Source organism: Polyodon spathula, chromosome 18, assembly GCF_017654505.1.
Source record: "Polyodon spathula isolate WHYD16114869_AA chromosome 18, ASM1765450v1, whole genome shotgun sequence".
Classification (NCBI taxonomy): domain Eukaryota; kingdom Metazoa; phylum Chordata; class Actinopteri; order Acipenseriformes; family Polyodontidae; genus Polyodon; species Polyodon spathula.
In genome coordinates, this window is record NC_054551.1 from 4966224 (window position 1) to 4979337 (window position 13114).

General features: G+C 37.4%; 1 protein-coding gene across 1 annotated transcript in view; it reads right to left on the reverse strand.

Annotated features, from left to right (window-relative positions):
• Positions 1-775: 775 nt before the first annotated feature.
• The window catches only part of LOC121330668 (heparan sulfate glucosamine 3-O-sulfotransferase 6-like), a 35251-nt gene continuing 22912 nt past the window's right edge, over positions 776-13114 (reverse strand). Inside the window, exon 2 of the mRNA XM_041277358.1 lies at positions 776-1976. Within this exon, the coding sequence (XP_041133292.1) occupies positions 1358-1976 (619 nt within the window). The 3' untranslated portion in view covers positions 776-1357. The remainder of the gene's footprint in view (positions 1977-13114) is intronic.

The window sequence follows — 13114 nt, forward strand, 5'->3', positions numbered from 1 at the left end:
TATATAAAGACTGTTTGCTTTTATCAATACATTAATGCTTGATATTCATGAAATCGCTTCAAGAAGCCGTAAGTCTAGAACAGGGATCGGCAAACCAGGCCCTTCCTGAGCATGTTCTTAATTAAACCTTCATCTAGATCCTATACAAGTTAACTACTTCATTAATGCTGCTAAACCTGGTATAGAGCTTTCACGAACATCAAAGAGTATTGAATTAAAGGTTTGGGAATAGGACCCATATAAACCTATATAAACTGCAGGTGTTGGTGCATTTTATGTCCTTGCACTACCATGTACTGTATGAACTACAAATGAAAAACCTGACATCTACACAAATGGATTAATGGCCCGAGGAGGATAAGAGGGAGTAGAATACTATGGAGTTGTTGCAGTTTGATGACTCCAGGGTTGTATTAGGGGATTAACGGAGCATAAATATTAAAATGAAAATAATAAATAAATAAATACTAAATATATCTAAAAATTGGACATGGTAATATAATTACATAGTACAATAAGTTCAAAAGAGCAAACTACAAAACCTGTTCTCTTTATTTGAGTGGATCCCTACAATTGATTTGAAGTGCCTGCTGCTCACATTTGAGATACTGATGGAGCACTGTAATAAAAACAAAACATAAAAGAAAACAATATAAAACGTTTTCATTTCTACCCAATGCTTCTGTGGTTCCCCAAAACCTGTATTCACATGCACTTGTGAAGAGTTGGAAATATGAAATCCCTTTCTTTTTACAAAATATTTCAAAATAGTAACATTAATAGTCATAATAATAATACTACTAATAATAATAACAATAATAATTATAATAATGCGGCAGGAACCATAGATCAATGACAAATCAACAGTGAATATATCTGATCTTATTTCAGATGTTATGTGCATGATTGATTGGTTATGACAGGGGACTATTTGAGATGGAGGGACACTGTAGGGATACAGCCTGACTGTATTCTTCTTGCACTGGGTGGAAATCAGTTCCTCTACTTATCCCCTTTACACCCCTTGTGATGTACCCAAACACACTTAACATCTTGCTCATCAAGAATATGTTCTGTTCTAGCTGCCACCTGCTATGCATTGCTTTATTATCTTCCCAAATATGAATACTAGACAAAATCCTGGAAATCTTGGTAGTCTTATACAATACTGTAGCTTTTGTTGATGCCACTGGTAACATAAAAGTTCACATTGCATAAAGAGAGATAGTTTAAACAGAACATGGAAAGCTTCATTGCTCAACAGTAGGTGCTAGCCATTGATTAGATGAATGCTTGATTATTTATTTATTCTTAAAACAATAAAGAAGGTCCATCAAAGTGCCATTGGAAAGGAAAGTCAATCCCACCCAAAGTCATGTCCAGTCATTTGGTAAAACTTGAGATTGAAGGGCCTGTAGAACTCCTGCAGTCTCTGCACCACTTTGGGGTCAATCTGTGGGTGCGGCCTCCCTTTCGACTTACCGAGGCAGCGTGGCCGACTGCTGCCCTCGGGCTTCTTGAGGCAGGGGAAGCCTTTGGTCTCATTGAAGTAGAAGTGTTTGTCGGTGATGACCCGCTTCAGGCCAAGGAAGTCCTGGACGCGCCCCATCTCGTCAGCAGGGTGCGAAACCAGCCTCTCTCCGCTGACAAACAGGAAGCGGGACAGGGGGAAGTACTGCAGCCAGTTCTCCAGGTGCTTCGCGTAGATGCCAATACGCACAGCACTCCAGGAAGTGTCGATCAGCCCTGTGCTGGCGTTCTTGAAGGCCAGCGTCCGGAAACTGGGCAGGCCTGGGCTCTTGGACAGGGTCTGGGTGTAGTCCGAGATGGCCCTTGTCACGGGGTTGCGCACCACCACAATCATCTTGGTTTCCCGAGACATGTTGAAGATGCGCTTGGGCGCCTCCTTGGTCACAAAGTAGCTGGGAGTCTTCTCCATGGTGATCTGGCCATCCAGCGTCCTCGGCATCAGGTTTCTGTGGAATGGATAAAATAGCAATTTAACACATGGTTTTAAAAACTGATTTAAAATCCAACCAGCTGTCCCCTGTACTGTATATCCGAAGTCCGTAGGTGAATTGGGCTGCTATAATTGAGCTAGGGTATCGATACTGCAGTTACACATCCTCCAAATTAGTGCCATCTATCCATACTAGCTCAGGATGGAAATAATATAAGCATCACCATTGATACAAAAAACAATATATTGTTTATATGATGAAGATTAGGAATGTGCAAAAAATAAGAACATTGTGTTTACTCCAATCAGTCTAATTCACAATTTCAGCACTTCCATAATCCAGTCATGGGGAACTGTTTTGTGGTTTTATGTGATCATGTCTATGAACATTACAGACAGGTGTGCATGGTACCTCTGAAAGAGGTCAGCTGGTATTAAACTCTACCTTATGAGTTTTTCAGTGTGAACAATATGGAAGCCTCTACGAAGGAGTGGTGCTGCAAAGCTCAGTAAACCTGAGAGGTGTATTGAAGTACATATGAAAGGCAAGACTTAGAGATGCTTGAATACATCTCCCTTTGTTGAGCAATACAAAACCTGAGATCATTCACATCTTAAACACTCTGCCTACCTAATAATTATAGCAACTATAATCAGGCTGGGGAATCAGGCAACATTATCACATGGTCCTGTGAAACAAGCAATGCAAGTTGACACTGGAAGCTGAGCTTTTGGTTTATAATTAGTTTAAGGTGTACATTTGTTAGCTGTTCATTTTTTCTGGGGTTACATTTCACCAAAGTTCCTGCAGGGTACATGACTTTGCTGTCTTTGGACACAACCTTGGCTGCAACACTCTGTTATATTCTTTTACATTCAATTTACAATAAAGAAAGTGTTTGCATTATTTGAAAAGGTTTATAGAAGTACCAATACGCTGCATTTATCTAAAAAAAAAAACACTCCAGCATAAGTGTTAATGAAATTGTGTTAAAAAACCAAAAAGCCAGAAGTACCCCTTCAGTCATTTCCTGATCATTTCCTCAAATTCTATTCAGATGCTTGCTTGTGGCAGAAATATTTTTCCTCAGGTACTCTGCCTAAACCAAATAGCACAAATGTACATGAAATGTGTGCTGATTTAGTTGAATTTCCAGTAATTTTATAGTCATCATGTAGTTTTATCTAATGATTGATAGAGTTGAAAATTCAGAATGAAAGCAGCATGATGCCTGCAAAATCACATTTGGTACATAAATCACTGACAGGCAGATATTGATTCATCAGTTTTATTGTGTGGTTATAATGTTACTTAGTCATTTTGCTCTGCAGCTGTGGAAAAAGAAAACTAGCCCCATCTGATTCTCTACCCCAACCCTGCAAACAAATAAATGTACCTTATATGGTATAGAAAAGCTTTAATAAAACGCAACAAGATATATTTCCTATGCAATCAACAGTAGGCTCTCTGGTAGAACCAAACTTTGCTTACTATGAATTGATCACCAAGCTTAAATAAAGGGACTGATGTGGCCTAGGGAACGAGAGGCTTAAAAAAGACCCTGTTGCGTGATGCCTACAGTGTCATTTTATCTCATCCGCCACCCCCTTCCCATTTCTGTACCCCTGATGCTGAAAACCTCCTTCCTGTTATTAAAGCAATCTGCCCAACTACCCTGGTGCTGCCTGTGATTGTAGCTGAGACAATTCCTCTCCTTGCTGGGATCCAAGCCTCCACAGATAACCAACCCTTTCAGCTCCAGGGCCCTCCATTCACAACCAGTACCACCCAAATAGTCCTCTTGAATGAGAATACTACTGTAGTGGATACTAATTTGTTCTCCTGTAATTGTTTTTGGCTCTTACAGCTGCAGATTTCAAGTTAGCTATAACATTTTATAATGTGAACTCTGCAGCTGTTTAACAGCTGAAAACAATTTAAAAAAAGGTCTAATTAAGCAAATTATCATTTCAATTAAAGTCTAGTTAAGTAGTTGGGAGATCAATTGGAATGAAAACCAGCAGCCACAGGGGGTCCCCCAGGACCAGAGTTGAAAACCAGTGATATAGGCAACTTTCTGAAAGACCAACATTTAATGAGTTAAGCTGCTAGATGTTTTCTGCATCAGTTTTATTCTATAACCTTTGTTGATATTTCCACTGTTGAATGTTATAAATGTAGTCTATGGTTAATCTTGTGGTGTAGCTTTTATAGACTAAAATTTTCATTGGCTTTTTATTTTGTATTAGATATCAAGTACAGCAATTTAAAGATTACTTATTTTTTAAAATATTAAACTTTAAATGTTATTTTTAACCAGTGCTTTAGACTGTAACTGGAATGTGGAATTCCTCTGTGGAATGTTATGGTGTAAAGTTGGACAGTCCATCCCTTTCATTATGGATTCTGTTAAAATTGAAATCATGATGAAATTACACGTGACCAGAAAAAGCACAGTGTTAAGTTTGTTGAAACCTATGGTCCAGAATGGTTAGTAATTATTATATTAAATGTCATACAAGCTCATAAAAGCCTTTTTGCTTTATTTTTTAGGTAAACAATAATACTTGCTCCGGAACAGATATGCAGCAAACTGTACACATTCCCAGAACATTAAACACAGATATTCCCCATCTTGGCCCAGCCCAGCAAACCCTGCTGTGATAGGCATTATAGATCAAAATACAGGAACCAAAAAACACTTTGCTGTTTGATACATTTATGAGATGTCTAAATGCTTTATAAATAAGAGTTGCAATGTAAAGCAGGCACAAAGATCCAAATTCAATTAACAACTTCACTGGCAATGTGTTATTTAATTACAAATGAATATAGAAACACGTTTTCACACTAATAAATGTCCCAAAAGGTTTGTCTCTAGCAAACAATTATAACTGAATTGTGGGCTAATTCTAAGAAACAGAAATGACACCTTGAGATTTACATATCATTACCAGGCCTGATTTGGTAGGACAGCAAAATACAAGAGACCATTTTTATAACAATCATTGTGTTCTTTCTTTTTTCTTTATATCACAGATCATTACATTTTCTTAACTGGCTTTGCTATGTACTGTACCATAGAACCTGCACATATACTGCAACCCTTATAGAAGTTCCCATAGTAAAAGCATAGCAAGTGTAATAAAGCACAGTGAACGTTAAGGTAGGTTGGTAAACTGCAAAAATACACTGCAAAAGTGTTATTACCATGACATCAAAAGCCTATAAGTACCTCTACTGTTTGTTTTCAAACGCACTTTGTTTTCTTTGCACTTATAAATATATATAAATAATAATAAAAGTTCTTGGCTTGAAGATGCTGTGTTTGATATAATATCACAGTCCAGGCCAAGTTTTAATAAGCACATTGTTCTGCCAGGACGTTACTGATCCTCATATTAGCTGGGAGCTGTGGCACCCACAGGCATTCAGAGATGCTGCCCGAGTCCACTCCCGACTGGGAATCAGGCAGGCCAGAGCCAAGGGAGAAATATAATGGGATCTCGTGACAAATCAGCAGCCTACAGAAAATAAAGATGTTTTCCTCAAAGTGGCGGGGGGGGGGGGGGGGGGGGGGGGGGGAATTTAGCCAGAGCAGAATTTGTTGAGCTGTACTATTCTGCCAGGCTCTGCTCTTCACTGTGACTCTAGCTGAAACATGATCTGTGGTGTACTGGCCAGGGAGGCATGGTAGTTGTCTGGTGCCTATATCTCATGTTAATGGGTACTGATGGCTGCTTGTTGATATGCAATGCTGAAATTGTTATACTTAGAAAATAGAAAGGGTGGAGAATTACTTGGACTCAACTGGAGTCTCGAGACCTATTAAACTGCAATATCAACTGATTAAACTACATGCGACTTGACAGTTAAAATGATGACTTATTACAGACCCAACTCTCAGCATCTGTAAGGCAATACAGTTTGATCAGCAACATGACAAACAGTAATTTCTAGGGAAGATCAGAAATCTTGAACACCGGTTATCAAAGACATCTTGGATCACTGCCCAGATCTATTTATGCTGATTGGGCAAATACTTCATTTTGGGGTGTATAACAATGAGTTTCCTTTTGATTATATTCAAATGAAGGATGATGATTTTCAAAATTATTATTTCTTTTTTTTTTTTTTTTTTTTTAGCTACATAATATAAATTCAATAGGGATTATTTTTTAATGCAGTTTATGTGTGTGGATCTCAGTAAAGAGTTTTTTTTAGAGCAAAAACATACACATCACAGAAAACATAAAAGAATTAACAGATAAGTGGTTCATTGGTTGTTCACGCCCAAGTGCACCGAAGTCAGAGGGTCACTAGTATATATATAGATATATATATATATAATATATATATATATATATATATATATATATATATATATATATATACACTTATATATATAATATATATAAATATATATATATCGATATTACAACCAGAATAATTCAACAGTATGCTATAATCCACCATTAGCAACTCCCACCACATACCATACAGTAACTCTCCAATATGAGACACAGTCTTATCTGCTACACCAGATAATAATCCAGATCACATGGCAGGTATGGCCCCACCTAGAACACTATTCTAGTCAGCTGCAGAATGGATTCCATTGTACTGGAAACGTTACAGACCCTGATTTTGTTATGAACTAAAGGGTGTAGATACTATCCTTGTTGATGAAGATATTGTCATTGCTTTAAAACATATGAACCTCAAAACCAGATCAAGTTCATGATAATCCCAACTGCAAAGCCTCTCCAAAGCAAAGCATTCTTCCCTGTCTTTAGTTGGAAATGCAGTCTATCACTGTTTGTCTTGTACCAGCTCTGCAGGGATGAATCTCAGCCACTGCTGCTCATTCCTGAAGCTAACCAGCCCTGCTTGTTCTGCATTGATAAGCAGCTACAGAGGCTTGCACGATTACTGCCTAATAGACAGTTGCAAGGCTAATGAAACACACCACTGCCTCGCTGTGCTGCTGGCCAAAGATACATCCCTCTCCTCCCATCTGGCAGGCAGGAAGTGTGGACTAGACAAGTAGTGGGTTGAAAGAATTTTGGTTTGTGGGTTTACTGATTCTGGTTTTGTTGCTCAGGCATTTCTTGGTTTCTGGTAAAGACAGCTCATGTCAACTCACTTATTTTTCCAGTCCCACCCAGGTATAAGGCAGGCCCCCCACTTTATACAAGCTCAGGAGGGTTTTATTTAGCATTTTCTTATAATATAAAATTACTCCTTTCTTCTGAGTAAAAAGCTTATGCTATGGTACAGCTGAAAGCACTAACAATACCAATTGCTGCAGATATGAAGTTTCCATGTGAAAACATCTTACAAACATTCAAATTAGATTCAGATACATGTGGCCCAGTGGAAAACGGAAAATTGTAGAGCCTCATTATCATAACGTCTATAATTATCATAACACCTAAATGCATATTATAATTATACGATTTTAAACCATCACAAATGAAACAAAGACTACAAACAAGAAAATAAAAAATCTGCAATAAGCACATTGTCAAATTTTCTATTGTAAAATTAAAAATGATTATTTCTGTAAAGTGTGTGTTGTTTATGTTAATTGTAGGCTACAGTAAAAAAGAAAATGAGCTACAATAATTAAAGTTTCAATTAAAAACAATCTTTAATAATCACACTGTACAATAATGTGTTAAATACAGCAGTGTGATTTATTTTGTGTTACTGGGTATTCATTTGATTTTACTACTGTATTTATTGCAAAATAATTTTTTAAAACTGTTTTAAAATCAAACAGCTCATGTCTCCAGACATGTCTGGTTTAGTGAGGGACTCCTGAAAACCTTTTTGACAGAACAATATTGATTTGGGGGTGAAGATGGAGGGGGGGGGCACTGGAGGTCCATTGCCCGAGGCCCACAAAAACCTGTCGCTGGCCCTGGTTACCAAAATGCACCCAGCTTTAGAAATCTTTGAGATCACGATAGAAATCAATATCACAAACTGTTTTAAGCACAGGTCAGTACATGTGGGTGGCCAGCTATTAGCATTTTAAACCAGTCATGTTTACATCAGCAGCTAATACTATCCTACTCAGCTGCTTGCAATTTCGCTGGGTTTCTGTCACAGGGATTTTGTTTAATGTTAACCTGTAGAAACATCTAATGTCTAACCCTTTAAACTCCTTCAACATCTGGTTGTGTATGGTCAGGGTAAGGAGTAACCTGGTCGTCAGTCAAATTCAAGTGGGACTCCGTAAGCCTCAGTTCTGATTGCGGGCTGGCAGAACTCAATCTAGTTTCATGGTGTAGATGTGTAAGTAGCATTGGTGTACAGTGGTAGTTTCAGTACAGCTCATTAAGCACGGATGACTGAATCACTGTAACAATTACAGACGTTGGAAAAAAACCCCCACTGAGAAACCATTTTAATACCAGTGTGTTATCCCTATAAATAAACCATTAGTATACCACTGCATGGCAACTCAAAACAAATATTGCACCGTGAATCTGATTTGGTATTGCATGGTTCTGCAATGAATTACCAGTCAGTAACCGTTATACCATTGTCATTGTTGTGTCACTGTTCTGAACAGGAAATCCCAGACAATCTCTCTGTTATTTCCTAAGGGGTGGGGCTGACATTTCTACAATTGATTTTAAATAGCTCTGTATTAGATATGAATGAGGACTATAATGAGGTGATGGTCTGAGCTTACCCCAACCCACAGCCACATTCTTCAGCTCAGGAACACAGAGGTTTTTGGAATGCAGGAAATAGAAACTTGGTAGTTTTAACAGGTATTCATCCACCTGTCATCCACCATCAGTTTTACTTATTCTTTCCAGCAGGCTTCTTTCTGTACATAATTACAACAGGCCAAATTTCATTAACTCAGAAACAATTTCCCCTCAATTAGAATTAATTATTGATAACCCTTTTTCCCTGCAAGTTGCGATTAAAGACGTCTGTGAAGAGCAGGCTTTGATTAGAAGTAATTTTCTTGCTGCAATCTTGAATTAGCAACTCTAATTAAATTCCCGGTTAAACCTCACTGACATGAAAAGGCAGAGGAGCAGTGCCTGCAGAAAGCGGGTGGGTTTCCTGTAATTAAGCGTTGTAATTGAAGAGCCCTTTCTGTTTTCCATTTTCTTTTTAATCGAAAATATTCTCATATCAGAATAATTTTATAGGCCAGATAAAAAAAGTGCTTTTTTTTTCACATTGATATTTTTAGTTCTTCTCATCATTAGTATGCACATGCACGGGCCTTTTTATAACAACAAGCCTGATTAGTTCTGGAAGGTTATAAAGCGAAAGCCCCGGTACTGCGAATTTAATAAAGCAAAAGCAGCCAGATGTTCAAAGTTTTTAATTCTGTAATTATCTCCAATTTTGTTCAAAGAAGGAAAACACCTGTTGCAGAAGAACTACAGCCGAACAGCTTTAGTATGTAACACAATCCAAGGTCTCACAAGTTGTTTGTTGCCTTAACATGGCGTTTTCCTCCTTCAAAAAATCTGGATTAAATTACAGATTTAAGTGCTTTAACTACATGCTGATATTAATGGAAATGTTTGATATACAGCTATCACAAATATCAGATAGCCTGTCTTTTTATAATTCACAAAAGACAGCATTCTGATACACTGCAGTCTGTGAATTTAAAATGCTATCATGTTACATCTATCCACCTTTCCAGGGTAAAGAAGCACACTCACACCATCCAGTCAAAATGCTTTACCTTTTTTTATTTTTACCTTGCGCCTCCCTATGCTTTAATAAAATTCTTGTGTGTGCATTTGTTTAACTCTATATTGTATTGCTGTTTATATCCAAAACTTAAATGAAAGTATTGCCATTTTAACAAAGGGGTGAGAAAGCTAAAACACTATTCAAATTATTTTAGATTGACGTCATACATCCAGTAGTCCAGTAACTATATATTCCAACAGGGCAGAATTTTGAGATGTGTGATTAAAAATAAATACACCACTAGTATAATGAACAGAGAGGGAACTGACAGATAATGAGACAACCACAACATCTCATTAACGCAGACACTGGATACCATTGTAACCTCCCTGGGAATGGAATCCTGGGGACAGGGAAAGGAGCACTCTCACTGCTCTGTGCCAAAGGCTCTTCAATTCAAAGTACAGTGATCAAAGTCACTTCCATGTCAAAGCTGAGATAAAGCTGATGTCTGCATGCCCCTGTGGCAGGCTTTACTGGGGGAGAAGTGTCAAACCTGAAAATGGTCAGTCCTGAGTTTTGGGATGATGCAGAATCCTGCCTTTAGAAGTCTATACTGTATCGCAAAATCATTGAAATGAGACCTTAATTGTTTTTTCTGTCTGTTCTAACTTTAGCATTCACAGGCAGAAAAAAAATATGGTGACTTTTAACTGGAAGCCTGTAACCAAGTATACTATTCACTTTCTATGAGACTCTTGTGTTTTACAGTGAGCCCCAGGGCAAAGGAGATAATAGCTCCAATTAACGCTGAAGCTAAGGGATGAGTAAATTGTCCACTTTCAATGAAACAGCCTAATTGCTTATCAGTTTACCAAAGGAATGGGGAAGAAAACCCTGGTCTGGTTCAAGTCACATCACATCTATTAGGACACAAAGTCTGTTTTATTTGACTGTAGGATACAGACAAAATAAACTAGTGCAGACAAAGGAGAGTGAGGCTGTAAAACATTAACATAACACCCTTTATTATATGACTTACACATGAACTTATGAAATATTAAAGCCAGTGCATTAGTAAAGAGGCTTCACATGTACAATCTATTGCTGGCATGCCATGAATTACTGAATGCATGAATTTTTAAATTTTAAAATGTAAGGCATGCTAACGTCCAGTTTACAATTTCAGGATTTATTTTTCTACATTTTCTTTAAGGGTGGCGAATGTAATAATTAAAATAAATAAATAAATAAATCAGTTGTTAAATAAAGCAAAAGTTACAATTTTGTGAGGCTGAATATTACTAAGAACAACATTGAGGAGAACAATAAAGCCTGTTCCTAGCCTGGAAATGTGACTGAGTGTAAAGTCGGTCTCAATTAGAACAAGTGCTAGACAAACTTAAGACTATTTGCTGTGCTCAAGCTTGGAACATTTGAAGTTACAGTAAATAAACTGTAGCCATTTTTATATTCAGTTAATTCCTTATCACTATTTGTTCACCTCTCAGAAAGCAGTTGATTCACAGCCTGTAAGGTAAAACCCTAACTTGAAAATTGGAAATATGAGTTTGTTTGATTTGTAATAGCCTTTTTTTCTATAAACTCTTGAGAAACAGTCTGAAGTAAAGCAACTTTGCCTCCTTGGGCTAAGCGGAGTGGTGGTAGCCAGTTAAGAAGGGTGAACATCTATGAATGATGAAATTGTGTGCAGTAAAAAAAAAAAAAAAAAATGAATCAAAGCACTTTAGAAAAGGAAATCTTTTAGATTTTTCAAAGAAGGACCAGTAGTTTTTTTTGGATTACCAAAGCATTTCAGTAGTATTGTTGCAGGAATTATGCCGGGTTCTTGTTTTACTTCAGTTTACTTATTCATTTTATATTCCTGAAACATTACAGACTGATAGCAACGACTGATACACATCATTTTTTAAAAGTCGTATAACTCTATATGGTTTCAGCGCTTGTGAACATGTATCATTACGCTTTTTAATATATTTGAATTATAGTCAAACATAAATATATAATTATATGAAATAGGTTTGATGGATATGTTCTACAACACATCTTATTTAAGGGAGAAAAAAGATGATGGCCAAAAATGGCTTTAGATACTGTAACTTTCCACAAACAATGACAATCATCTAGATTTGTGTGAGAATGGCATGTGAAAACATCCTCACTTTAAACTGCCCCTCCACAGATAAGCTAGCCCTCTAAGGGCTTGAATAAAAAAGGTCAGGCATTGGGACAGAGAGTGATCCTTTCTGGACACCCTAATTACCCTCTGTACTTATCACATGGGAAAATCAGCCAAGTCTAGCAAGCAGACTCCTGGAGCAGTCTATGATAAATGCCATTAAATTAGCTCCTGGTTCATCACACCAGGAAGATTCTTTTTTTCCCAATCTCATACAATCTTCTATGATTGTATCCAGCAGATAATTGGACAATTGGCTTTTTTCCTTGATCAATTTCTAAAAGAGGACAATGGGGATTATTGTAGATTATTAATAATATATTTTTTTTATTATTACAATTTTTCTTTGACTGTGAGAAACCCTCAATACACCTGCTACAGCTGATTCCTTGCTGCCAGTGAATGGGGTCATGTCTGGGTTCTGATTGGCTGGAGATGGACCCCCTGCCCTTTGCTCAATGCTGCAGTTCATGTATGGAGTCTTTGTTGGATTAAAACCAGACATTGACTCTGGCACCCATCAAAGAGCCCACTAATAACCCCACAACCCAGCGGTCAGAATGGCATTTGTTTTTTACTGCCTCAATAAAACATTTTCACAGAAACTAAATTCAATTATGCCCTCATTGAAGTGACCACTGAATTATATCTGTTTGGCATCTGTTATAAAAGAGAGAAAAAAGAAAAGGAATTCAGTTAGGGGATAAATGATTTGCCAGAGATCAGTTACGTTTCTCTTGGCAACAGGAAATCTTCTCTTTCTAATTGCTTTAATCTTTTTCCTTTTTTTCACCCTCTTTTTTTCTCTCTGCTTTGCACAGAATTCAACATTTTACCCCCGAGACATTTAAAAACACAACTGGAGACCTGAATGTTGCTCAGCTCCACATTGTTGCTTCTCTTGTTTTATTTTTCGTATGCAGGGATGCAAATGAACATTATCGGGAAAAAGAAAAAGTACAAGGCCAGCCTGTGAGGTAATTGGCTTTTAAAAGACCCTCAAATCTGCTAATAAACAATGTAACAAGGATATGAACTGCCTGGAGCGAATGTTCCCCATGCTTATTTAACAACAACAACAACAACAACAACAACAACAACAACAACAACAACAACAACAAAAAAAAGCTCCCTTGTATACTTTAAATGTAAAACCCAGTAGAGATTAATTTAAAGGTTTTAGCCTATCAGCCTTGACATTGTACTAGCTGCCCATGGGGAACCATGGAGAAAGTAGACACTTGTTGCTTACCCCTCTCAGCTGACATAG